The sequence below is a fragment of the Zea mays genome, chromosome 2, assembly GCF_902167145.1.
Source record: "Zea mays cultivar B73 chromosome 2, Zm-B73-REFERENCE-NAM-5.0, whole genome shotgun sequence".
In the NCBI taxonomy this organism is placed as follows: Eukaryota; Viridiplantae; Streptophyta; class Magnoliopsida; order Poales; family Poaceae; genus Zea; species Zea mays.
In genome coordinates this window covers 220,934,696-220,959,758 of record NC_050097.1, presented here as the reverse complement: position 1 = coordinate 220,959,758, position 25,063 = coordinate 220,934,696, and the positions used below count along the sequence as shown (strand labels likewise).

The following is a 25,063-nucleotide window of genomic DNA, read 5'->3' as shown; positions in this document are numbered from 1 at the left end:
TATTGTGCTTTACAAAAAGCATACAAGTAATGGCTACAAGCACATCCACACACATTTTATGGTTGTCCCCCCCTCCCTAACCCAAAAAAATGTGTGTATACCTTCCCTTCTGGGACGACAATCTACAAGCTAACCTCAATTGAACATGTAAACTGTGAAGTGTCAGCATTCCATTTTGCCAACAAGCAGAAGCAGCAACATACTACAGCAGGCGACACCCAACATCATCGTCTTTTTCGTGCTCCTTATTCTGAGCTTGCCTGCAGCTGACTCCGTCTACGAAACCGGATATCAACCGTCGGAGAATTGGGGAGCATCTCTACTTGGCCATTGATGGCAGACCAGACGGCTTGCTCCGCTGGATCATCACCGCCTTCAGAAACCATACAGACAATGAGCACGACATGTTTGAGAGACGAGAGGCGCTGGATGCCAACCTCCAGACCGCCGTATGTCGATTGCGCTCTATCCGCGTCGAACCCGAGCCTCAGCCATTCCAGCATTGGAACGCCTCCTGCAAACATCAAACCAGGTCCATCTAAGTTACAGAACTCGAGACGCCGTAGACATCGGAACGCGCTGTGGCTGATGACGAGCCCGTCTTCGGAGACTCGCTTCACGAAAAGGTATAGATAACGGATGGCGGGCAGGTGTTCAAGAACACTTAGATGCTCCCTTTCCATCTTTTCGGCCTTTATATCCAGGTGGGTGAGATCACATAGGCAGGAACTGATCCATTCTGGAAACCTGGAGAAGTGCTGTTGCTGACTGATATGGATGAACTTCTGGAGGAGACGAGGAGGAGGGTGCCACGACTCCACAAAGCAATCTCCACCGCCAGCGAGGTCGATAATAGTGACACGCCGAAGGTTGTCTCCTCCGAGTTTGCAGAGGGATGACATCAAAGATTTCCTTCTGGTTTCCATGTCACTTGTTTCGACCCCGACGAAAGCCACTCGGTCACTCGGAGCACCCTCAGCCTGCTCAGAAGTGCCAGGTCTTCCCCAAAACTGACGGGGCACTTGCAGCAGTCGATAGTACCTAACTCCTCAAGGGATTCCATGCTACCAAACCCGTCTGGCATGATGAGCCGTTGCCCAACAAGATGCATCAGTCGCTTGAGCTGGACAATGCTTTCTGGCAGCTGTGTCACTCCAGTCCCGCTTAAATCGATGGTCTGCAGATGGTGTAAATTTCCTATTTGAGCCGGTAGCACGACACCACTTGCGCTGCGGAAACCCAGGTACCTCAGATGAAACAAGCTTAGAATGCAGTCAGGGTCGACGATCCTCAGATCACGGCATCCCTCTAGATCTAACACTCGAAGGACAGGTAAGTCTAGAACAGCAGGCACGGGCCAGTCTCCAACGTTGCATATTCTAACTGACCGGAGATGGGACAGATTCATGGTCGCTCTAGAGACTGCCAGTGCGTGTTCTGGACTGTCCCAGACAGAGAGCCGGCGAATCCTTCGGTCTGAAGATGGAACCCCCTGGGCGCCATACAGCGTAGTTAAAAAGTTCTCTTCAGCTGCACGAGAGATGAGGAAGTTCAGTACAATGTCATGGACTCGGCAACCTCCTTCTCCACGCATTTCATATCTTGAACGCAAGGTTATGGGCTGAACCAAACTCCTGTTCACAAACTCGTAGAAGTAGCCCTCGGCAACCTGCTCCAAAGTAAAGCCTTGTGTTTCAGCGATAAACCCTTCAGCCATCCATCTCCATACTAGAGCATCTTTGTAAATCGTGTGGTCCTCTGGAAATGTACTGATATACAGCAAGCAATTTCTCATGTTGTGAGGTAGATCCCTGTAACTCAGAGACAGTATCTTGTCCATCACTTCCAGGCTACTATCTTTCTTGTGCGTAGAATGGATTGAATCAAGTGCCCTCTCCCATTCTTCCCTTGTTCTCTGTTTAGTAGCTAACATGCTAGCTAGAGTAACAATAGCCAGTGGCAAACCATCGCATTTCTCGATTATCTCGTTTTTAATCCCCTCCAGCTGAGCAGGAAACTTATCTTTATCACATAGTGTCCTTTTCAGAAACAGATTTTCAGAATCGTTTCTGCAAAGAGGCTTCATCTGATAGATAAAACCCTCATCTGGAGTGCAGGAGAACTGGCCTACACTGTTGATTCGTGTTGTCAGAATTATTTTACTTGCATGGGCATTTTTAGGGAGCGCACATTGTATGGTCTCCCACGCTGAGTTTGTCCAAACATCATCTATCACAACGAGATACCTAAGAGCAGATTGTGAAGCAGTTGAAAAATCAGTTCTGTATAAAGGCAATAGGAATATGAATGCATGTAAAAATGCTACGAGAGTTTATGAAAAGAAAATATCTATATGAGTATGGCATACACTAGTAGACAGTAGTAGAAGATAGTTTTGACTTTGGATTGCCATCATGCTAAACCAGTTATTGTTGTGTAAGAGAAATTTGGTGTAATTAATAGCAAATCACAAATCTCTAGTTGGTGTACCGAATTAAGCTAACCGGAATGAAAAGGTAAACTACTAACCTCTGCTTTTCAAGATGTGATCTTAGTCTGTCGATCAGTTGTTTGTCACTGCAATATCCTACTGCCATCATTCCTAAATCTCCACCATGGTTCCCGATTTGAGATAACAACTCCCACAGGAGGCTATTCATGTTGGGCTTTTGCGACACGGACACAAAGGCTGCACAAGAGAATTGGCACCTGATTTTCTCGTACACCTGTTTGGCAAGTGTGGTCTTGCCTGAACCTCCAGATCCAACAACGGCGACAACCCTCCGCCGCTCCGCTGCGTTCTCGCCGACGAGCTGTCCAATGATCTCCTGGCTTGGGCCCTGGATGCCCACGAGTTTCTCCACCTCCACGTAGAGCGCCTCTAACCGAGGATCGATCTCCGCGTGCGGGAGGCTTGAACCGCCCTCCTCAATCCTGTACCTCTTCCTACGCCGGTACGATTCGTTGGCAAGGTCGTGGAGTTGTTTGATCTCCTGAGCAAACCTGTGGCGGTAGTGGAGTTTCTTAAGCTTCCGGATGATCCGGAGGAAGAACCTCTTGACGCCGGTGGTGGCGGTGTCGGCCGGTTCGTGGTCGACGTGGTGGGTGAAGAGATCGATGCTGTCCTCCATGTCGTAGGCCAGCTCGCGCATCTCCGCCGCCCACGCCTTCGCCTGCGCGTCTGGGTTCTCCATGGCCGCGTGCTTCTCAAGCGCGAGGTTGATGGCAATCAGCTCCTTCCTCAGCTGCTCCATCTTCTTCCTCGCGTTTCTGAGCTCGGTGTACTTGTCAACGAGGCTAGCGAGCTTGTCGAGCGCAGGACCCATCATCCCCGTCAAGGCGCTCCCCTCCCCAGCTCCTTCCATCTTCGGATCGGACGTCCCTTCCTCCCTCCCTCCCTCCCTCCTTCACAGGCGATTCTTCCTCCCCTCTCACTACCGGAATCCACATGAAATCTAAGAGTTATTTCATGTGGATCTCTTAGGTTTCTACACATAGTGTCTCACAACTTTCTCCAAACATTCTAAAATTTTTATCACAGCCTATACATATGATATCATGACACGTGGACAAGTTTCATGATTTTCTGACTTTGTTTGTGTTTTATACAATTTTTAAACATGTGGATGCCAAGTTCACGGCCATGTTTAGTGAGCATGTTGCTCGAAGTTTCCGGTACGCTTCTGCAATCGGTCGTAACTTATGCTAAGTAACATGAATATCATTTTTTCATGCACGGTTTTCCAAGTTTCGAGTGACCTGCAGTTCAACTGTGAATTTTCCGAAGAAATTCAAATAAACGAACTAAATCTACTAGCTATAGAAAAAACTTTTCTAATTGTCTCAAAATGGTACATGTAGGTCTACATAGTGTAGGAACATACCACAAAAAGTTTGGTTGCCAAAATTTAAAAAATTTAAATGTACTTTGCCGAGTGTTAAATTATGACACTCGGTAAAGATAGCTTTGCCGAGTGTCAGTTGGTTGACACTCGGCAAAGAACATAGAAAAAATCTTTGCCGAGTGCCTGTCAGTGGACACTCGGCAAAGCCGCCTTTGCCGAGTGCCGGTGATCTGGCACTCGGCAAAACATATTTTAAAATTAAAAAAAAAATCTTTGCCGAGTGCCAGATCGCGGGCACTCGGCAAAGAGGAGAAATAAACGCCCCGCGCGACTTCTCCTTTCTCCTTCCTTTCCTCTCACTCGTCTCTGTCACCGGTGCTCGCCGTGCGCCGCCGCCTCGTCCGCCGTGCGCCGCCCCTCGCCCGCCGTGCGCCGCCCCTCGCCCCTCGCCGCCCCTCGCCTCGCCGTGCGCCGCCGACGCCGCCCCTCGTCCGCCGTGCGCCGTGCGCCGCCCCTCGCCCCTCGCCCCTCGCCGCCGTGCGCCGTGCGCCGCCCCTCGCCGCCCCTCGTCCGCCGTGCGCCGCCCCTCGCCCCTCGCCGTCCCTCGCCTCGCCGTGCGCCGCCGACGCCGCCCCTCGCCTCGCCAAAGCCGCCCGCCCGCCGACGCCGCCGCGCCCCTCTCCCTCTCCCTCGCCCGCCCACCCTCCGACACCGTCGCTGCGCCCCGTCACCGCCACCGCTGCGCCCCGTCACCGCTACCGCCGCGACCCGACCTCAACCGTCGTCCCCACGCCTCGCCCTCAACCGCCGTCGCGCCCGGCACCACGCCGCCGTTTGGTAAATCATTCTTTATTTTTGTTGAGCATGTGATTGATAATGTGATGGATAGTTAGAGCTATATTATATCTAACCATTCTGTACTTAGAATTTCCATTGTGTGGATAACCTTTTTTCTAGTAGATTAAAAAAAGAATGTCAAACTCTAAAACATGCATAGATTGAATATATATATATGTGTGATTGCTGGCCATCGTGCCGTTGAATTATGCGTGGAAGACAGCCATCGTGCTGATAGTTTTATTTGCAGGATTTCGAAACCTCCCCGTGCAGGGGAGGTGCTGCCGAAATTTTCTGTTGCTAGGCTTCTGTTAGGGGATGGAGGACCGTGAGTGGATGTACACGGGCCGTAGAGGAAGGAACGATGTCACCACTGAATGGATTAGAAAGACCGATGATTTCGTGGAACGGGCATATGGCGAAGCTGCTAAAGGAGCGAGTCTAGTCCCATGCCCGTGCAGCAAATGTGATAACCGGAAAAGAAAACCAAAGAAGACCATGGTAGAACATATTTGGAAGAATGGATTTACGTCGGGCTATACTCGGTGGATATTTCATGGTGAAGCGCATCGTACGAGAGAGGAGGTGCTGAGACAACGTGTCGAGGATTATGACGCGGATGCGGGGGTAGCGGATATGTTGAACGACTATCAGGAGGCACAGTACACGGGAGGATGTATGGATGAAGAGCCAGAGCCGACTGCAAAGGCGTTCTACGACATGTTCGACGCGGCACAGAAGCCCCTTCACGGCCAGACAAAGGTTTCTCAACTGGATGCCATTGGGCGTGTAATGGCGTTCAAGTCGCAGTACAGCATGAGTAGAGACGCATTCGATGGCTTGTTGACGGTTATTGGGAGTCTGCTTCCGGATGATCACGTTCTGCCAAAGAGCATGTACGAGGCACAGAAACTACTTCGTGCACTCAAGATGACGTATGAGCAGATTCATGCTTGTCCGAAGGGCTGCGTGCTATTTAGGAAAGAATACGCGGAGGCAAAGTACTGTCCCAAGTGTAATTCGTCTAGGTTTATGGAGGTAGACTCTGGTGATGGACAAAAGAGGCAGCTCAACATCCCCTTGACAATCCTACGACACCTTCCGTTCGTACCGAGGATCCAGCGTCTGTACATGACAGAGGAATCCGCGAAACAGATGACTTGGCACAAAAATGGAAAACGATACAATCCTGACAAGATGGTGCACGCATCAGATGGTGAAGCATGGAAACACTTTGATGACATTCACCGTGAGAAAGCCGAAGAGGCTCGTAATGTACGTGTTGCGTTGGCCACAGATGGGTTCAATCCCTATGGAATGAGCGCTGCCCCGTACACATGTTGGCCCGTGTTTGTTATCCCAATCAATCTCCCCCCTGGTGTGTGCTTTCAAAGGCAGAATATATTCGTGTCGTTGATAATTCCCGGACACCCGGGGAACAAAATGGGCGTGTACATGGAGCCTTTGATCGATGAATTGGTACGTGCCTGGGAGGAAGGGGTATGGACGTTTGACCGAGCTACGAAGACAAACTTCAGAATGCATGTTTGGTACCAGTACTCCATGCATGACTTACCGGCCTATGGGCTATTCTGTGCCTGGTGTGTTCACGGTAAGTTCCCATGCCCAGTTTGCAAGGAAGCTCTCAAGTTCATTTGGCTGAAAAAGGGTGGCAAATATTCGTCCTTCGATAAACATCGACAATTTCTTCCTGCTGACCATCCATTCCGCCTAGACATCAAGAACTTTACGAAAGGTGTCGTAGTGACAGACCGCCCACCTGCAACGATGACTGGTGCCGAAATTCGTCAACAGATAGATGGGCTCGTGGCCAATACAGAAGGTGGTTTTGTGGGATATGGTGAGCAGCATATGTGGACACATAAGTCTGGCTTGACTCGGCTCCCCTATTATGACGACCTGCTCCTTCCACACAACATTGACGTGATGCACACTGAAAAAAATGTTGCCGAGGCACTGTGGGCAACAATTATGGACATTCCTGATAAGTCAAAGGATAATGTGAAGGCAAGAGTGGATCTGGCAGCGTTATCAGAGGATGGCGGAGATGTTCCAGTACATGCAGAGCCTTGGCGCCGCACAGGGCATCGCTCCGCCACCTCCATTGTTCCCCCCAGTTGACCCTACTCTCTTCCACACTCCTGTGAGTATCAAAATTGTAGTTAGATGTTTGTAATGCATCTGGTATAACACATGCTATCTCTTCTCTGTGCAGGGCCAATCTGGGGCGGCATCCAACAACCCTCCGGAAGGGTTCAGCCCAACGCAACCCCGGCCAAACCGCCCACCTCCATGAGTCATTGTTTTAGACTTCAGAACTTATGTATAATACTTATGTTTCTGTTTGATACTTATGTGAGAGCTTGCGACGTTTGAGACTTATGTTTGTGTTGAACACTTATGTTTGTGATGGATATTTATGTTTGTGGTCACGGTTTTATGTTTGTGTTGGCTATTTATGTCTGTGATGATATCTGTGATGTATATATGTGATATCTTCTGTTTGTGTGGATGGAAAACAAAAAACAAATAAAAAAAGGTACATACTGGTCACTTTGCCGAGTGTAACACTCGGCAAAGAGCACAGACCTGGGCACCGGCTTAGGTTCTTTGCCGAGTGTTATGTCGCTGGCACTCGGCAAAGAGCCTGACATGGGGACCCTCCCTGGCGGGCTCTTTGCCGAGTGTCCCAAGTGGCACTCGGTAAAGAAGGCTGCTTTGCCGAGTGCTGCCAGGAGGACACTCGGCAAAGATATCTTCGTTGCCGAGTGTCACCGTTGACACTCGGCAAAGCCGCCGTCTCCGTCAACCGGCGCCGTAACGGTCGCTTTTCTTTGCCGAGTGCACCCTGACACTCGGCAAAGATCTTTGCCGAGTGCCCGAGAAAAAGTACTCGGCAAAGAAGTCTTTGCTGATGCACTGTTTGCCGAGCCTTCTTTGCCGAGTGTTACACTCGGCAAAGCCTTTGCCGAGTGTTTTTAAGGCTTCGCCGAGTGCTTCCGGCACTCGGCGAAGAGGTTGATTCCGGTAGTGTCTCCCCCGACTCACATAATTATGAAAATATGGCTGAGAAAAAAAACTGAATGTAAGAGAAATCTGAGTATAGTAGTTATTTCATGTGCAGGAGTATAAATAAGTACACATTTTAAAGTTGTGACATTCTTTTTTCATCCAGTAGCAGTCAAACGATTGGACATTTATCTTATATTCAATACCAGTAATACCAGTACCAAGAACCTCTCCTCGTCGGGGGAGAAATATGTTGGACTTCGTCAGTCTAAGTGGTGCGCGAGGCATGATGATGAAGACTTCAATAATAACTAGGTATATGCACGTGCGTTGCTACGAAATCAATATGATAAAATACATGATATGCAAAAAAACAATAATTGGTATTCTATACTTTTGTTAACATCACTAAAGGTGGATGTTTCTGACTAAACTTTAGCCAGGAAAACCAAACAGCCCCTTAGAGGCTAGAAATTAAATGAATATTTTTTGACAACCAAGTCCTAACATTTGGTATATATGTATAATCATAAAATATACAACACCTGTTTATATATAATTTCATATACTTATAGAGCATAATTTAAAATTGTTTAAAATAAAAGGCACCACAAGATCTTATGAAGCATTAATATCAGCTTGATAACTTGAGGCAAACTGCTATCACGTGCTTTTATGATAGCAAATAGCTATAGTGTAGGTGGATAAGGATGAACAAAGCAATATCAACATGTAAAAAAAATAGTTAAACAACCCGAAAACTTAAGATAACCAATTCATAATATAAGATAGAAAAACTCTGGTTCATCATAAACCCTAACCAGCATAGCAATCTACGGCTGAATTACAATATATAAAGACAAGTAGAAGTCTTTCAGTACTTTCCAACATAAAACCAGGTTAAAATCTAAACATGATTCTGGTTTTCCTCTAGTTTCACTACCCAAAACAATACTCTGATGACTGCGTAGCCTAGTCAAAGAGGCTGAAGCTCATGTCCTGCATAAAAGATAATCAACGTGGTCAAGTCTCTGGATGTTGTCGACAGCAAAGGAAACAACAGTAAAAGAATTAGTGGCCATGATATCATGATGGATTGGAAGTAATATTTTTCTCATGATGATATAATTAGAATTCAGAACAAAATAGTTTAGTAATTTTGATCTGATTAGAAAAAACGTGTAGCTAGAATTGGAGACAACAAATTTACATCATCGCTTCCTTCTCTTCCACCTTCTCTTCTTCCTTTGCCTCGGCTGCGGGAGCAACTCAACATGTAGCAGGGGCAACAGGTCGCGACAACGGCACCACCGCACCACTGCCACCAAGCAAACTTCTCCCGCCCGCAGCAATGAACAGTGATGTCCTTACCGCTCAGTTGCGACAACATGAGTTCCATCCTTTCATTGTCAATTTCACAGCCAACTGCAACATGTATAAGTAGGAATGATTGAATCATATGCTTTTGCTTCATGAGTCATGCGACCAAGTACAAGTAGAAGAGCAGAACAATAAGGTATTGTTTGGTTCTGGAGTATGGGACGGAGCCACTTCGCTCTCAATTTGTTGCTGTTTGGATTGGTTCCATCTAGGGCAAAGTGGCTCTAAAAAAGAAAAATTATACTCAAATGATGAACCATCCGGCACCCCCTAAAATCTCCCGGACGAAGCTGCTCCTTGGCATGGAGCCACTCCATCCCAATTGGCTCTAGAACCAAACACTACCTAAATAAAATCACTGAGTACAAGAACACTATTGTGATGAATACACTACCAATGCAAATCAAACCATTTGTGCTAAATTCTAGTTAAACATAAAAAACCTACATCCAAGAAGTAGGTAATGCTATTGCCAGAATCAAGTCTTTTCCATGAAGCAAAGCAGAGTTAATAGTAACAAGAGTTATCCATTGGAATGACAGTTAAATGAAATTACCCCACTCCATAATGGTTGTCAAGTTCTTAGCGGAGGGGCTGGATTCCTAGTGAGGATAGCAAGCAGGTAGGCGGCAACAAACTTCATCCTGCTCAAGCCATCAGAAATCATCATACCAGTTAGTTCCCATTTTTAGCTAGATGACAGAATGAGGTGAAGTAATAAAATGGTAAAGCAGCCCACCAAAGGAACTAAAGCAAATCATCATAAAATCAAATTGTCAGAGTACCTCGAATCTATTGTCTGTTAGAATTAAAAAGAAATATAAATCTAGAATGTGAACTAACTAATATATATAATGCTAGAGTCCCATTTTTTCTACCGTATGCTTGCTTTATAGATCCAAAGTTCATCACAAAATTATAAACTTTTCTATAGAGTTTTAGTGTGGTGTGCATTTTTCTCAGCGTATTACAACAACAATAACAAAGCCCTCTAGTTCTAAGCAAGTAGTAGTAACTTAGATTTAAAAATCAACAAAAGCCACAAATCAAGATCAGACACAAGGGTAGCCATATATGTCTATGATCTTATCCTCCTTCAATAGGAAGTGCTCTGTTTCATCCGTAATGCACTTAGCAAGAAAGCCCACAGTTAATGTCCTATACTACCCATCATCCGAAAACCATAGAACAAAGGTGTTGTTTCTTGGTGTTGTATCTTATTGTTAGTTATTAGTTAAGATCAGCAACTTATCAATCACCAATTCATCAAAGTATCCAAGGAAAGAAGATTTGAGAGGAATAAGTCATGACAGTACCTGGTTCCAGCACAACTTGGAAGACTCCAAAAGTACACCTGCAAGAAAACTATTATAGGCTAGGAGTTAGAGACGAAAAGGTTATGAACAAAATATATTTGTTTGTAGCACAGACAATATATATAAAGGTTCGGTTATATGCAAGAGCAAGCTGTTGGGTAATACAAGAAATTATTTTTGAATCACTAATAAATTAACACAATGTCAAAAAAATATTTTGTCCTTCTAGACAAGATCATCATCCACCAGGCCTTGCACCACATCTTTCACAGACTGACTAATCACTCCCTTTTTAGGACCCATTTTCTCTAGCTCTTTAAGCTAAAAATAACATATGGTAAAATTATATACTCTTTTCCATTTCACCAGTAATCGACATAAGGCAATGAGGTTGCTAATCTGGAATGATCAAAGAGTAGAAAGATAAACAACATATATAAGCTAAATTGCAAATAAACCTTAATATAAGGGTAATCCATATTTTTTACCAACCACACTAACAATAGATATGATGATAAGGGGCCCAGCCTAGATGACAGATGAAAACTATAGAACAATCAAACAATTCCTACTGGTAAAGCTCTTCCAGTTGTCTCCCAGGTATCTGTCCATCTTTTCAGCTAGATACACTTCTGAATCTACATAGGTAAACCATGAACCTCATCAGAACCAAATAAATTCAAGATATGAGGTCACAAATTCCCAATCTTCAAAAACTCAATGTAATTTAGTGTTGCAAGATAATGGGGTTGTAACAAGTCCAGTAGTTAATATATCCATGAACTTTGCAATCACTGCAATAATAGGTGTCCCATCAGTGTCTGTCCCACCTACTATTCTAGCCTGCAAAATGGAATTGAGGATAGAGTTATTTCTTCTAAATCAATGGGCATATATTAGTTTATTATTGTTCTATTTGTCTAAAGGAAAGTAGTTTGGAAACATGAAGATCTGCCCCCCAATTCTGTTTCCGTCTGGACCACAAATTCCTCCACCATCGCTGCTCCCCCTCGCTCCCCCTCTTCCCCCCGCTCGTATAGGGTGCATGTAACAATTACAAGGGAGCATAGTCACACTGATAGAACTATGAAACTTTAAAGATCCATTATTACATACAAATGTATTGATAGTTGTTTTCAAAGAACACATAAAACTTTGAAATAGTATATAGCTAGCTGTCTTTAAAATAGTAAGTAAGGATCTAATAGAAAAAATGGGATTACATACCAAAATTTTGATCCACTGAAACAAATAGGAAATATAGAGAACTAAGTAATAACATAACTGAAACAATTAGAAATAGCTATCATTAGAGCCCTAATTAATTTTGATGCAACTATTTTCTTTCTATTAGACCGCACTGATCAATTGATTCTTCATGTTTGTTTGTGATTCATGGAAGGTGTTGTGTTTATAGAAGGGTATAACAAAGTTTCCTGCTGCAATCAACATTTTTTCGTTAGCTTTAACCACCTCCGTAAGTCTGTATAGTTAGACAAGAGAACGAGTAGTCAGTTAGTTTCCTGTCCACTGATGTCATCCTGTGCATGCAAGGTAAGTACGTACTTGTGCATTTCAAATCTGAGAGCAGCTGCATTGGCAAGAACCACATGCATGAAAATGACCCACGAGTCACAGAAGAATACGACAGAGATGAGCCACGAGTCAGAGTGGACGGCGACGAGTGTGAGCCAGTCGCGGCGCAGCATGCCGTCGCGCGCAAAGTTGATGCCGAGCGCCGGCTCGGGCAACTCCGGAGGAACCTCCTCCGCCGGCGGCGACACCTCCCAGCTCCCGTTGGGAAGGCCGTAGAGGCACAAATTCTCCTTATCTGCATGCAGGAAAAGGAAACGGCGATCCACTCATTCTCCGCCCGGGTCCACCACTCTACGCACGCGAAGAGCTCGCCACAGATCGATATCACTCACCTGGGTCGCACAAGCTGCAGAAATCGTCCACATCTGCACCGGCAACGACGCGAGAGACAAGCGTTCGTTAGATCTGCGCGGGTCTCAAGAGCGCTGCGGCGAGGCGGGTCTCAGATGCACGCCGGAACGCCACGAGGACGGGGCCGTAGGAGCGGAGGCGCGGGGAGAGGCCGTTCGCGGAGGGCGGAGGGCGGATTGCGGAGGGCGGGCGAGAATTGCGGCACGCGGGCGGGCGGTTCGCGGCGGGCGCGCGGGCGGGTGTAGGGAGGCGGGGGCAGTCTACAGTAGGGTCTTAATAGTTAGTAGAGAAAACAAAATATTCATTCAAATTTGAACGGTGATTATAAATCCATAACACCTAAAAATATGGGCTCACCACGTCCTATTGATTGCAATAGGGCAAGAGCTTAGAAGAAAAAATGGGTCAACAACAAGTGGAATGAGTCCCCGATTATGAAAAAAGGTGTTGAACAAACTATACTAGGTTAATTAAAAGTAAAACTCAACCTAAATTGATTGACCAATTCAATAAGTTATTGGATCGCTCGGCTCACAACATGTACAAAGATAAAAAGAACCCATAAAATAGCCTTAAAATTGACAAAACAACTAAAAATAGATAATAAGGAGATGGAAGAGAAAGATAACGATTTTTTATGAATTATATAGTTTTTACTTTTTATTAGTTTTTTATGAATAACGTAGTTTTTATTTGCTTAATTATATACTTGTATAAATTTCTATTTAATAAAAACATTGCGCTTTATTTTACTAAAAGTTTATAAAAATTATGTTTATGTAATGCTTGGAAGTGAAGTATTTTTGTAGTTTGTAGGCAATATCATGGTTTTTAAGAATACCATATTATTTTATATCATAAGATGTTTGGTTGCATTCGTAAGAACTATATTTTCAAAATCATGGTATTCTAAATACCATGGTATTTTTTATATTAAAAACTCCACTTCAACCTAAAGTTTTTATAACATGACTAGCTTTTGCTTAATACCACGATTTATAACGTTGAATCCAAACGATGTTTTTTTAAAACCATGATATTTTTTAGAGCTATCCAAAACTACGGTATTGTCATCATAAGTAAAATTATTGTTTTGAGAGACATTGTACCTAAACATGGTCTTAAGTGACCGTGTATTAAAACATCATTGTAGATAAAAGTTGATAATGATCTATAACTGATGTGACGGTTGATAAAGACCGGATGAATTAAAACCAGCAAGTGTGGATCTTATCAGCGCCCAATTGTGGTCGTGTGGATAATTTAGTCATTTGTTCACAAAGTTAGATAGCGTTTGGTATATGCAGAGCGGCTCCATTCATCGTCAGACATCTGCAACATAGCGTATTAAAAAAAGAAAATTCATCTAATATGTTAAATCCCACCTCTCAAAAAAAACTATCATGCTATGTTAGGATATCGATTTTGGAGGTTATAGAATTGAATTGGGTTCAATACCAAATCAGTCGTAATATTGAAATAAGATATAATTTAATTATATTGTTTGGATGTTACAGGATTGGAGTTTAAAATTATGTGGTCTAGTTAAACGCAATTCAAAGGGGTGATGTTATATATTGAGAGAGAATTTACCAATTCCCTGAAATTGAATCTCTAATTCCTAATCTCAATTTCATGTGCAACCAAACAACGGAATTCAGGAAAGCTGATTCAAATTTCCAATTTAGTGCTCCAATATCTACATCCAAACGGGCTATCAAACCTTTTGGCTCACAGTGGACCAAAGTCATTCTATCTTTCAAATGCAGAACAAAGTCATTTCATTCTCATAAGTTGGAAGCCTCGAACGAAGTCATTCTATACAACTAGGGTCCAAAACCAAACATGCCTTAATAGACCTCACAACCCAGTCTTCAGCCGAATCTATCGGACGCCACATATCTCAAATGACCGTTGAATCAGAGGCAAGTGCCAACCATTTGAAAACATAATTGAGCTCGGTAGAATTATCGTGACAATTTATAATGCAATTCTAGAATTGCAATAATCTCAACATCATCCCACAGCGTTACCTTTAAATTGGTCATAGCATATTTCTTTCACAATCTACAGCCACAAGGGACACAGAGTCAATGAGATACAGGGGCGACGAATCATTTCCACACTATAATCTATATATTCAACACCAGTCCAAGTCTAGACAAACAAACAGGAGAGGAAACACCATGGAATCTCTATCAGACCTAGTTTGGGTACTCTAGTATTGACCAAAATCCACATGTATTGAGGTGGATTGAGGTGTAACATAAACTAATTTACACATCAATCCACCTCAACACATGAGGATTAGAGTCAATACTAGAGTACCAAACAAAGCCTCAAAGGGATGATCAGCAGCTACATACAAAAATCTTAAAGCGATAACATGGTATGATCAAATAAATGTATGACAATTGACAAAGGAAGGTCATCGACCAAAACAGCTTGTTGCCGAGGACAAGAGACCAGACGAGATGAATTTCAGTCCACTAGATCCTCCAGGGAAGTAGGATATGGTGTAATATGCAAGGGCCAGAACCTGGGTTGAGAAAAGAGAGAAAAATTGCATGAGTCTGAAAAGCAAAATGCGCAAGATAATGCTGAGGGATTGCAGTTTCACAAGCCATAGACCAGATGACAGCTTATCACGATACTGTATTGTTCGATAGAGAAGTAGGGAAGGAGAATTATTTTGTTTTCTTTTTCTTTTTTGGGAGTGAAGGAGAAGGCAAACTCTTTCCTTCCTCTTCGAAATGAAGAAGACACTGATTGTGAACTCATTATTCAGATTATCAGCCTGTTTTAGATGTTTCACAAACAGGAAGTGTGCCTAAAGCACTAAAACAAGTGACCTCTACAGTATAGCAAGATTTGAAAAAATACAGACCAGACAAAAATTGCACTGGCCAAGGACATACCTGAAGGACTGAGAAGATCACAGAGAGGAAATAGCTGTGAAGCACCATAGAAACATAAATTGTACCGACCATGCATCCAATAAATCCAACTGAAAACGGTAGCCTCTGTATAGGAAAGCAGACAAAATTCGTCATCAGACATCATGTGCTTCCCATGTTACAGATATTACAGTTATTCAACAATATTAAGGCAGTATTCATGTACTGACTTAATATTCTTAAATATTCATGTACAGTTACTTACACAGAAAGACAGAAACAATAAAAGGCTTCATTATATATTTTCCAATTGTTGCTAATGACTTAAAATAACAATAGTGGGTTGGAAGGAGGTTGTTCCTGTGAATTTTTGGTTGCTCCAAGTCTGCAACCATCCAGTCCATCACAAAGTTGCTATAGCTTTTGGAGTTTGGACCAAGCTAAGAAAAGCCTTACGTATATCAGAGAGTATTTCATCCACACTCCACAGATCTATTGTAGACAAATTACTGTAACAAAGTTTATTAGAATGCTCAGAATATTGAGCCAAATATTTTATGCTTAAGGAACACAAGCCGTTTGTTTAGATTGATGATATTTCCCCTCTGGATTGCTTGTTTGATATTTTATGTTTTCTTGTGTGAAATAATCTATATATCAAGCAGAAGGGAGATAAGGAACCCTTACTTCGATTTCACAAAAAGTAGAATTGCCCTAAAACATAGAAAAAAACTGAAGTGACACAATAGAAAAGAACATTTTAATGCCAATGAGGCAGTGAGCACGGATAACCTACAGTTGATTGTAGAGAAATATTCATTGGTAGACATCAAGACAATGTTCGATAAGCATAAAGTCCCAACAAAATATGTTACGCTCATCAAGGACATGTATGACAAGGTTGTGACTAGCGTCCGGACAACTGATGGTGATAAAAATGTTTTCCCGATTAACATAGGACTACATCAAGGTTCAGCTTTGAGCCCTTATTTATTTGCCTTAGTGTTAGACGAGGTCAGGAGGGATATACAAAGAGATATCACTTGGTGTATACTTTTCGCTGACGATGTAGTTCTAGTAGATGAAAGCTGGGAAGGAGTAAATAGAAAGCTAGAGTTATGGCGTCAGACCCTAGAGTCAAAAGGATTTAGAATTAAGAGGACCAAAACCGAGTATATGAGATGTGACTTTGGTACTACAATTAGTGAGGAACTCGGGATGGAGATGTAAGCTTGGGAGGCCAGGTACTACCAAAGAAGGACACCTTTCGTTATTTGGGATCGATGCTACAGAGAGATGGTGATATTGATCAAGATGTTAGCCATAAAATCAAAGCGAGGTGGATGAAATGGCGTTAAGCATCGGAAGTCCTATGCGTCAAGAGAGTGCCACAGAAGTTGAAAGTCAAGTTCTACAGGACAGCGATTAGGCCTGCTATGTTATTAAACTACTAACAAGGGAACTAATAGCCAATGAGAACAAATTAACTAGCTACCAACCAATTAAAAGCATGTATATAAATACCTGCTTTGCTGCTATTGTAACCGATTCATCACAGTATAGGAGCTGCTACTGTTATGTGTGGTTACGCGTTAAAGTCGGATCGTGTGTGCTCGTTGAGGAGCCACTTATGCCGCTGATTTTCATGGGCTGCAGTGATTTGTTCCTGTGCCACAGTTATTTTTAGGATCCAATGACCATCGTTTATACATTTGTATGGAGCTATGAATCAATTTTCGTGTTTATTTCTTAAATATAGTTTTGCCCTTTTTAGACTGGGAATTCTTCTTAGTAATTGTGGATTTGATCAGCTTTCATGTGTTATTATGGAAATAGAATATACGAGGAACCGTTAAGATAGCTTGCTTTCGACTGCAGCTGCAACAACAAACATTGTATATGGTGATTGCTATTTTTACTTGTAATGTCATAACACTGTCCCTATCACCACATCAAATATTTTGTATGTCATTGTCAGCGCCTAAAGAGGCCCACGGAGGGGCTGCAGCAGCAACAACCATAGGCCCTCCAAGGGAGATTGGACAAGGATAGTTAGAGATAAGATTAGAAGATTAGTTGAGATTATTTATGAGATTAGTTGAGATTATCTAGGAAGGTTATCAGTTAGTTTGTTGAGAGTTTTAAAGTGACAGGGGCGGCCAGCCGGCCTATTTATATAATCAATGTATGAGAAATAAATTAGGCAAGAATTAGAAGGGAGAAACCCTTCTGTTGCTCGGCCGTGGGTAGAGGCCCCCGGCCGACGTTCCTGGCTTCCTGCCCATCGATACCCCTCTCCAATCCCTCACCGATCTAGCGACCATAACAGTCATATTCTTATAATTAGGTGTGTTCTCTGTAATGCTCTTCTTTATCTTATGTAGTTTTTTTTTTGTTTTTCCCCATGCGGATGGTAGTTTCGTCTTCCTTTTCTCACATTGATAACTCTGCTGGCAGGAAAGTCTCTCTGCTTTCAGATCCCAGCTCTATTAACAACAAAGATTGTGGTGGTTATATCACCCTCGGAGTTCTTCATGATGCTTGGATAATTTTCTTGTAGGGTGCTGCTTTAGAGTTTACTAGGGTGCTCAAATCCAAGCAGCAGGTGGTGACCGAGACCCTACATGACCTGATACTGGAGGCAGCTGAGGATGGAAAAAAGAGTCTGTCTGTACAGAGCAAAGGTTTGGGTGAAGCCGTGGGAAGATGTCACAGTCAAGGACTCATGGTTGTCCAAGTGGCTGTTAGTTCAGTGAAGAGTTAACTGAAACTAGAGGTTTCTTAAGATTTGAAGTAAATGTGAAAAGGGCATAGTAATGTGTTCCAAATTCTGAAGGTTTAGCATTTAGGGTATTTTAAGTAAATGTGAAAAGGGCATAGTAATGTGTTCTGAATTCTAAAGGTTTAGCATTTAGGACATAGTAAATGTGAAAAGGACATTGCCTGCCACTATCTAAAATAGAGGCAGATTGTCCTTCGAGATGCGTCAACTGATGGAAAAAAACAAATACAAGGACCAGGAGTGATTCACTTCTTTGCAGATAGAATCGTCAAATGGGAAACAGAAACAGTGTAGACCTCTAGCAAATGTGCTGCAGTGTTTCTGCTTGGTCGAATTGCTTGTGGTGACTTTGTGAAACTAAAGCTTGTGTAGCATGGCAAGAGTATAACAAGTTTCATTGCATTGCATTTTGTTTAGTGAGAAATTTTCCTTGGCACACAGATTTGTATAATATAGTAATATTTGTCGTTCCGTATCTATGTTTCACACTAAATTTTTTACTCTCGTGGCAACGCACGGGCACGACCATAGTAAATGATTATAACAGCAACAGCATACCGCCCTCCCAAATGATAAAGTGAGACTTAATATTTAGACTACAGGAAACGTAGAAGTAACAGTAGTGCAAAGCGGGGTAACTGCATTACCTCCTTGGAAGTCATGTGGGCGAGCTGGTTGGCTGGCCCCTTAAGCGCGAAGAGCGAGGCAATGATGAGCGCGCACCCGAGCGTGAAGGAGATGGCGAACTTCTGTGGCATGAGCACCATGACGGGGAGGAAGAGCGCGAAGGCGATGAAGACGAAGAAGATGCCGGTGGCGAGGAAGAGGCCGAAGTACATGAGAGCCTTTCCGGAGGGGAAGCTGCTGGTGGCGCTCTGGAAGCTCCCCGGCAGCTCCCGCACGCCCTTGGTCACCCTGAGGCGGTCAGATCGGATCCGATGAGAGGGAGCGAGGGGAGACCGGATCTGAGGTTTTGGGGTCGGGATGGGGACGGGGGGAGGCACTCACGAGCTTAAGGTGCCGGAGACGGTGTCGTTGGCGGAGCGGACGGCGGCTTCGATGTCGAAGGGGAGCGGGGAGGAGGAGGAGGCGTCGGAGCGGGTGGCGGCGTACGAGTTCCAGTCAGCGAGCAGGGACGGCTGCGACTCGGCAGCGGCGCCGGAGGAGGCGGCGGTCCCGCCGGTGAACCAGGCCTGAGCCGTCTTGTGCATCGCGACGGCGGGGCGGGCGGGAGTGGAAGCGGAGGCCAGAGAGCGAAGGAACTGTGAGGAAAACGACGGGACTTTTTTTTCGAGGGAGAATTGGTTCTCCTTTCTTGCAGCTGACGGAAAGTGTTTTTTTTCGTCTGCGCGTCCGTCTGTGCCCATTTTGGCTGGCAGCGGCAGCGGCAGCGGGTGAATTGGTAATTGAGGTAGCGACCCTTGATTTCCTTTTTCTGTTTTCAAAATCTCTACTAGTGTAGACCATCTCCGTGCCCCCGCCTCTGCGACATCCACGTCGACTCCACGTCGGGGACGCCCAGCTGGGCTACCGCTTCGAGCTGGTGCCCGACCACAACAACAACATCACCGGCTCGGGCGTGTGCGTGGCCGAGTCCGGCATCCCGGTGGCCCGCGGCGGGCGGTTCGCCATCGACCTGACCACGGTCGGATCCCCCCGGCGGGGCAGCGGCGAGTTAGGCCACGCGCTCTGGCCCCCGGGCGGCTTCGTGATGTCGGCCGCCGTGCAGGGGGAGGGCCGGCGCGGCAGGCCCTCCGTGGAGATCGGCGTGGCGCACGTCGGGAGCGCTGAGGACGTCGCCGCGTTCGTCGCTCTGGCGGTCGTCGTCGACCTCAACATGGACGTGTGTCGGCTCTTCTCCTGCAAGCTGCGCCGAGAGCTGTCGACGTGAACGGCGAGGGGGGAGGGAGATTGGGTGGTGATCGGACGAACTTGTTTTCGTTGTTTGTCTGTAATCCCGCTGAGTACGGGTGTGTTGTTCGTCTTCTAGGTGCCTTTTGTAGCCTAGAAGAAGCCATAAAACTAGGGTCTAGGGTGAGCGAGGCGAGGTGGTGTTGCTGGTGTTTTTTTTTTGGATTCCCAGCCTCTCTGCATCGTGCTCGACTATTGTGTTGTTTCTCGAAATGCTCGACTGTTGTGTGTTTTCTGATTTGTTTCCTTGGGTGTTGCTGCTCTACACCAGTTGCTCAACAAATAGCGGAACAAAGCGTTGTTTGACGCTCTAGAGAAGGTTAAATCCGGTAAATTTAGTTGCATTACTTTCTACTACAAAACTTCAGTCACTGTTGTCGTACGTAGGTGAAGTTGAATTTGACGCATTTTTTATTTCCCTGTGCATGACAGAGCTGATGACAATGGGGTATATCATTGTCGTTGACCGTGACGGGAAGGTGCATAGCACACATATGCATCCTAAAGGCAGCCTCAAACGCCATGATATCATGTCGTCAGTCCAGACGCTCGGTGGCGGAAGAGCCCAAGTGTGAATCATCTAGGCCCCTTAGTGATGTTTTGGTAATTAATGATAAATATTTGTGGACTAACAGTTCTTAGAGAAATAAGAATGCAGGTTGGACCATAGAGAACAGAAAATCTTGGAGACTCTTAAGCATTGGTTGTGGATCAAGTGAAGGCAAAGGTATAACATAGGTTTTTGTTTTTGCCGGTCTACAGGAGTTTAGAGAAGACATTTGACCGGATTAGTAGGCTAGATGACCGTACTATTAAGAGGGGGTCAATGATTTTGGTCTGTGTAAAACTTAGTGCCTCATAGAACATCTAGTGGTTGCATTTGCATGAGGTCTAACAGCGCTTCCGGTTTCGAGAGTTGAAAAACTTTTCGAAAACGTGTTTGAAAAGTTGCTAAGTCATTGTAGCATCCCAAAAATTCAAATCTTGAAATTTTCTCAAACTCGCTCTAAATTCAAAATGAATTTCAAATTTTGTTTCAAAATGTTTGTTTGCAAGTTGATATCAACAAGTAAAATATAGTGGTCTATATTCTATCAAAAATCATCCTCAAAATATCCTACAAATATTTCCCCAGTGATCACCCTCAAACTCTTTCAGAAATACTGCTCAAATATTACGCCGATATATCTCCAAGTATTTCCTTCCTGAGAAATACCTTCAGAATCATTTTTGAAGTCCCTACAAATATTTTCTTCATAACTTTCCTCATGCTCATACGTATACGTATGCCTCCGGTGTCATACGGTGAGCTCTACAAGCTAATTACACTCATATAAGACAAATCCATGCTAATCTCCCATTAATCCTCTCATCCTCCCACTAATCCTCTCATCCCTCCCCCTAATTCCCCCCACCATGGCTATAAATAGAGGGGCAAGGGCCTCCTCTCATCCCACCCCAAGCCATTTCATGGCAACTCCGCCCTGAAAGGGAATTAGGCTTACACCTATTTTCCTAATTGATTTTGGTGGTTGAATTGCCCAACACAAATAATTGGACTAACTAGTTTGCTCTAGTGTATAAATTATGCAGGTGTAAAAGGTTCACTCTTAGCCAATAAAAAGATCAAATTAATGGGTTCAACAAAGGAGCAAAGGGTCAATCGAAGGCACCTCTGGTCTGGCGCACCGGACAGTGTCCAGTGCACCAGAGGACTTCAACCCAAACTCGTCACCTTCGGGAATTTTCAGAGGCGCTCCGCTATAATTCACCGGACTGTCCGGTGTACACCGGACTGTCCGGTGTACACCGGACAGTGTCCGGTGCTCCAAGGAACGGCGCCTCAGGAACTCGCCAGCTTCGGGAAACTGCGACGGCTGTTCCGCTATAATTCACCGGACATGTCCGGTGTACACCGGACTGTCCGGTGTAACTGCGGGGCAACGGCTATTTCGGCGCCAACGGCTACCTACAACGCATTTATTGCGCGCTAGCGCGCGCAGAAGTCAGGCACGCCCATGCTGGCGTACCGGACACTCTACAGTACATGTCTGGTGCGCCACCGGACATCCAGGCGGGCCTAGAAGTCAGAGCTCCAACGGTCGAATCCTAACGTCTTTGGTGACGTGGCTGGCACACCGGACATGTCCGGTGCACCATACGACAGTCAGCCCCACCAAACGGCTAGTTTGGTGGTTGGGGCTATAAATACCCCCAACCACCCACCATTCATGGAATCCAAGTTTTTTCCACTTCTCAACCACTTACAAGAGCTAGGCATTCAATTCTAGACACACCAAAGAGATCAAATCCTCTCCAATTCCACACAAGGCTTTAGTGTTTAGCGAGAGAGATTTGTCGTGTTCTTTTGAGCTCTTGCGCTTGGATTGCTTCTTTTCTTTCTCACTTGTTCTTGTGATCAAAACTCCATTGTAATCAAGGCAAGAGGCACCAATTGTGTGGTGGCCCTTGTGGGGGAAGTTTTGTTCCCGGCTTTGATTTGAGAAGAGAAGCTCACTCGGTCCGAAGGACCGTTTGAGAGAGGGAAAGGATTGAAAGAGACCCGGTCTTTGTGACCACCTCAACGGGGAGTAGGTTTGCGAGAACCGAACCTCGGTAAAACAAATCCTTGTGTCACACTCCTTATTTGCTTGAGATTTGTTTTGCACCCTCTCTCGCGGACTCGTTTTATTTCTAACGCTAACCCGGCTTGTAGTTGTGTTTATATTTGTAAATTTCAGTTTCGCCCTATTCACCCCCCCCCCTCTAGGCGACTATCAATTGGTATCAGAGCCCGGTGCTTCATTAGAGCCTAACCGTTCGAAGTGATGTCGGGAGATCACGCCAAGAAGGAGATGGAGACCGGCGAAAAGCCCACTACAAGCCACGGGAGCACTTCATCGGAAGAGTCCCGCATCAAGAGGAAGGAGAAGAAGAAGGACTCCTCCAAAGGGAAGGAGAAGAAATCTTCTTCACACCACAAAGAGAAGAAGGAGAAATCCTCTTCCCACAAGCCGCATCGGAATGGGGACAAGAAAAAGAGGATGAGGAAGGTGGTCTACTACGAGACCGATTCTTCATCGGCATCCACCTCCGGCTCCGACGCGGCGTTCGTCACTTCTAAACGCCAAGAGCGTAAGAAGTATAGTAAGATTCTCATACGCTACCCTCGCATTTCTAAACGTACACCTTTACTTTCTGTCCCATTAGGCAAACCACCAACATTTGATGGTGAAGATCACGCTAGGTGGAGTGATTTAATGCGATTTCATCTAACCTCACTCCACAAAAGTATATGGGATGTTGTTGAGTTTGGTGCACAGGTACCATCCGTAGGGCATGAAGACTATGATGAGGATGAGGTGGCTCAAATCAAGCACTTCAACTCCCAAGCCACAACCATACTCCTTGCCTCTCTAAGTAGAGAGGAATATAACAAGGTGCAAGGGTTGAAGAGTGCGAAGGAGATTTGGGACTTACTCAAGACCGCGCACGAGGGTGATGAACTCACCAAGATCACCAAACGGGAAACGATCGAGGGGGAGCTCGGTCGCTTCCGTCTTCGCCAAGGGGAGGAGCCACAAGATATGTACAACCAGCTCAAAACCTTGGTGAATCAAGTGTGTAACCTCGGGAGCAAGAAATGGGATGACCACGAGGTGGTTAAGGTTATTCTAAGATCACTTATTTTCCTTAACCCTACTCAAGTTCAATTAATTCGTGGTAATCCAAGATATACACTAATGACTCCCGAGGAAGTAATCAGGAATTTTGTGAGCTTTGAGTATATGATCAAGGGCTCGAAGAAGATCAACGAGCTAGATGATCCCTCCACATCCGCGGCACAACCGGTCGCATTTAAGGCGACGGAGGAGAAGAAGGAGGAGTCTACACCGAATAGACAACCAATCGATGCCTCAAAGCTCGACAACGAGGAGATGGCGCTTGTCATCAAAAGCTTTCGGCAAATCCTCAAGCAAAGGAGGGGAAAGGATTACAAGCCCCGCTCCAAGAAGGTTTGCTACAAGTGTGGTAAGCCCGGTCACTTTATAGCTAAATGTCCAATTTCTAGTGACAGTGACAGGGGTGATGACAAGAAGGGGAGAAGAAAGGAGAAGAAGAGGTACTACAAGAAGAAGGGCGGCGATGCCCATGTTTGTCGGGAGTGGGACTCCGACGAAAGCTCTAGTGACTCCTCCGACGACGAGGACGCCACCAACATCGCCGTCACCAAGGGCCTTCTCTTCCCCAACGTCGGCCACAAGTGCCTCATGGCAAAGGACGGCAAAAAGAAGAAGGTTAAATCTAAATCATCTACTAGATATGAGTCCTCTAGTGATGATAATGCTAGTGATGAGGAAGATAATTTGCGTACCCTTTTTGCCAACCTTAACATGGAACAAAAAGAAAAACTAAATGAGCTAATTAGTGCCATCCATGAGAAGGATGATCTCTTGGACTCCCAAGAGGACTTCCTAATCAAAGAAAATAAAAAGCATGTTAAGGTTAAGAATGCTTATGCTCTAGAGGTAGAAAAATGTGAGAAATTAACTAGTGAGCTAAGCACATGCCATGACACTATTGCCAACCTTAGAAATGAAAATACCAATTTATTAGCTAAGGTTGATTCTCATGTTTGTAATGTTTCAAATACTATAGATGATAATGATGATTTGCTTGCTAGGATTGAAGAATTGAACATTTCACTTGCTAGCCTTAGAAATGAAAATGAAAAATTGCTTGCTAAGGCTAAAGATTTTGATGTTTGCAATGTTACTATTTCTAACCTTAGAAGTGAAAATGATATATGAAGCGTCCCGATCCTCTGGGACTCAAATGTGATACAATTACTAGTCCCAGGAGGCTAGTAAACACATTTATACATCAGATGATTCCAGATCTGCTTAAACGAGACAAACCTATAAAGGTGGCGAACAACTTTAAGAGTTGGTCCACAACTCAAGACATATCATCAGAGTGGGGCTGAAGCAGCCCGATATACGCAGTGAAGCAAATCAGCGGTCCAACAGCCACAGGCAAGGTTGGGAACAGTCGTAACTCTTACCCGATCTCCTTTTTCTGAAAAACAACAAATAACCAAGGGTGAGTACAAACGTA

At 44.8% G+C, this 25,063-nt stretch overlaps 4 protein-coding genes across 5 annotated transcripts; 1 reads left to right on the top strand and 3 right to left on the bottom strand.

Annotated features, from left to right (window-relative positions):
• Positions 1 to 127: 127 nt before the first annotated feature.
• LOC103649330 (disease resistance protein RGA5) lies at positions 128 to 3,385 on the bottom strand. Its single transcript, XM_020548637.2, has 2 exons — positions 2,530 to 3,385; positions 128 to 2,246 (listed from the first exon to the last, which is right to left on the bottom strand). The coding sequence occupies exons 1-2, from the start codon at positions 3,363 to 3,365 to the stop codon at positions 902 to 904; spliced, it is 2,181 nt and encodes a 726-aa protein (XP_020404226.1). The 5' UTR covers positions 3,366 to 3,385; the 3' UTR covers positions 128 to 901.
• An 8,373-nt stretch (positions 3,386 to 11,758) lies between these two features.
• Positions 11,759 to 12,400, bottom strand: LOC103649329 (PHD finger protein ALFIN-LIKE 3; the record flags this gene model as incomplete). Its single annotated transcript, XM_008673630.2, has 3 exons — positions 11,759 to 11,891; positions 11,975 to 12,239; positions 12,337 to 12,400. Coding segments are annotated over 3 exons (462 nt in total), but the record flags the coding sequence as incomplete, so codon positions are not given.
• A 2,066-nt stretch (positions 12,401 to 14,466) lies between these two features.
• LOC100283226 (uncharacterized) lies at positions 14,467 to 19,416 on the bottom strand. Of its 2 annotated transcripts, NM_001156128.2 has the most exons (4): positions 19,043 to 19,275; positions 18,682 to 18,949; positions 15,274 to 15,378; positions 14,467 to 14,894 (listed from the first exon to the last, which is right to left on the bottom strand). In NM_001156128.2, the coding sequence occupies exons 1-4, from the start codon at positions 19,243 to 19,245 to the stop codon at positions 14,784 to 14,786; spliced, it is 687 nt and encodes a 228-aa protein (NP_001149600.2). In that variant the 5' UTR covers positions 19,246 to 19,275; the 3' UTR covers positions 14,467 to 14,783. The 2 variants fall into 2 exon arrangements, with proteins under 2 accessions (NP_001149600.2, XP_008668011.1); XM_008669789.3 differs by lacking the exon at positions 14,467 to 14,894 and having other exon boundaries at positions 15,062 to 15,378; positions 19,043 to 19,416.
• A 116-nt stretch (positions 19,417 to 19,532) lies between these two features.
• Positions 19,533 to 20,494, top strand: LOC103649328 (uncharacterized; the record flags this gene model as incomplete). Its single annotated transcript, XM_008673629.2, has 1 exon — positions 19,533 to 20,494. A coding segment is annotated over one exon (393 nt), but the record flags the coding sequence as incomplete, so codon positions are not given.
• Between the last annotated feature and the right edge of the window lie 4,569 nt (positions 20,495 to 25,063).

Excerpts from the sequence above, each read along its gene's own strand:
- LOC103649330 (XM_020548637.2), bottom strand. The coding sequence starts at position 3,365 with ATGGAAGGAGCTGGGGAGGGGAGCGCCTTGACGGGGATGATGGGTCCT. Across the intron at positions 2,247-2,529 it reads TCACATCTTGAAAAGCAGAG|GTATCTCGTTGTGATAGATG; the intron begins GTTAGTAGTTTA and ends ATCTGCTCTTAG.
- LOC100283226 (XM_008669789.3), bottom strand. The coding sequence starts at position 19,401 with ATGGGCACAGACGGACGCGCAGACGAAAAAAAACACTTTCCGTCAGCT. Across the intron at positions 18,950-19,042 it reads GTCTCCGGCACCTTAAGCTC|GGTGACCAAGGGCGTGCGGG; the intron begins GTGAGTGCCTCC and ends TGACCGCCTCAG. Across the intron at positions 15,379-18,681 it reads CCCACATGACTTCCAAGGAG|AGGCTACCGTTTTCAGTTGG; the intron begins GTAATGCAGTTA and ends TTTCCTATACAG.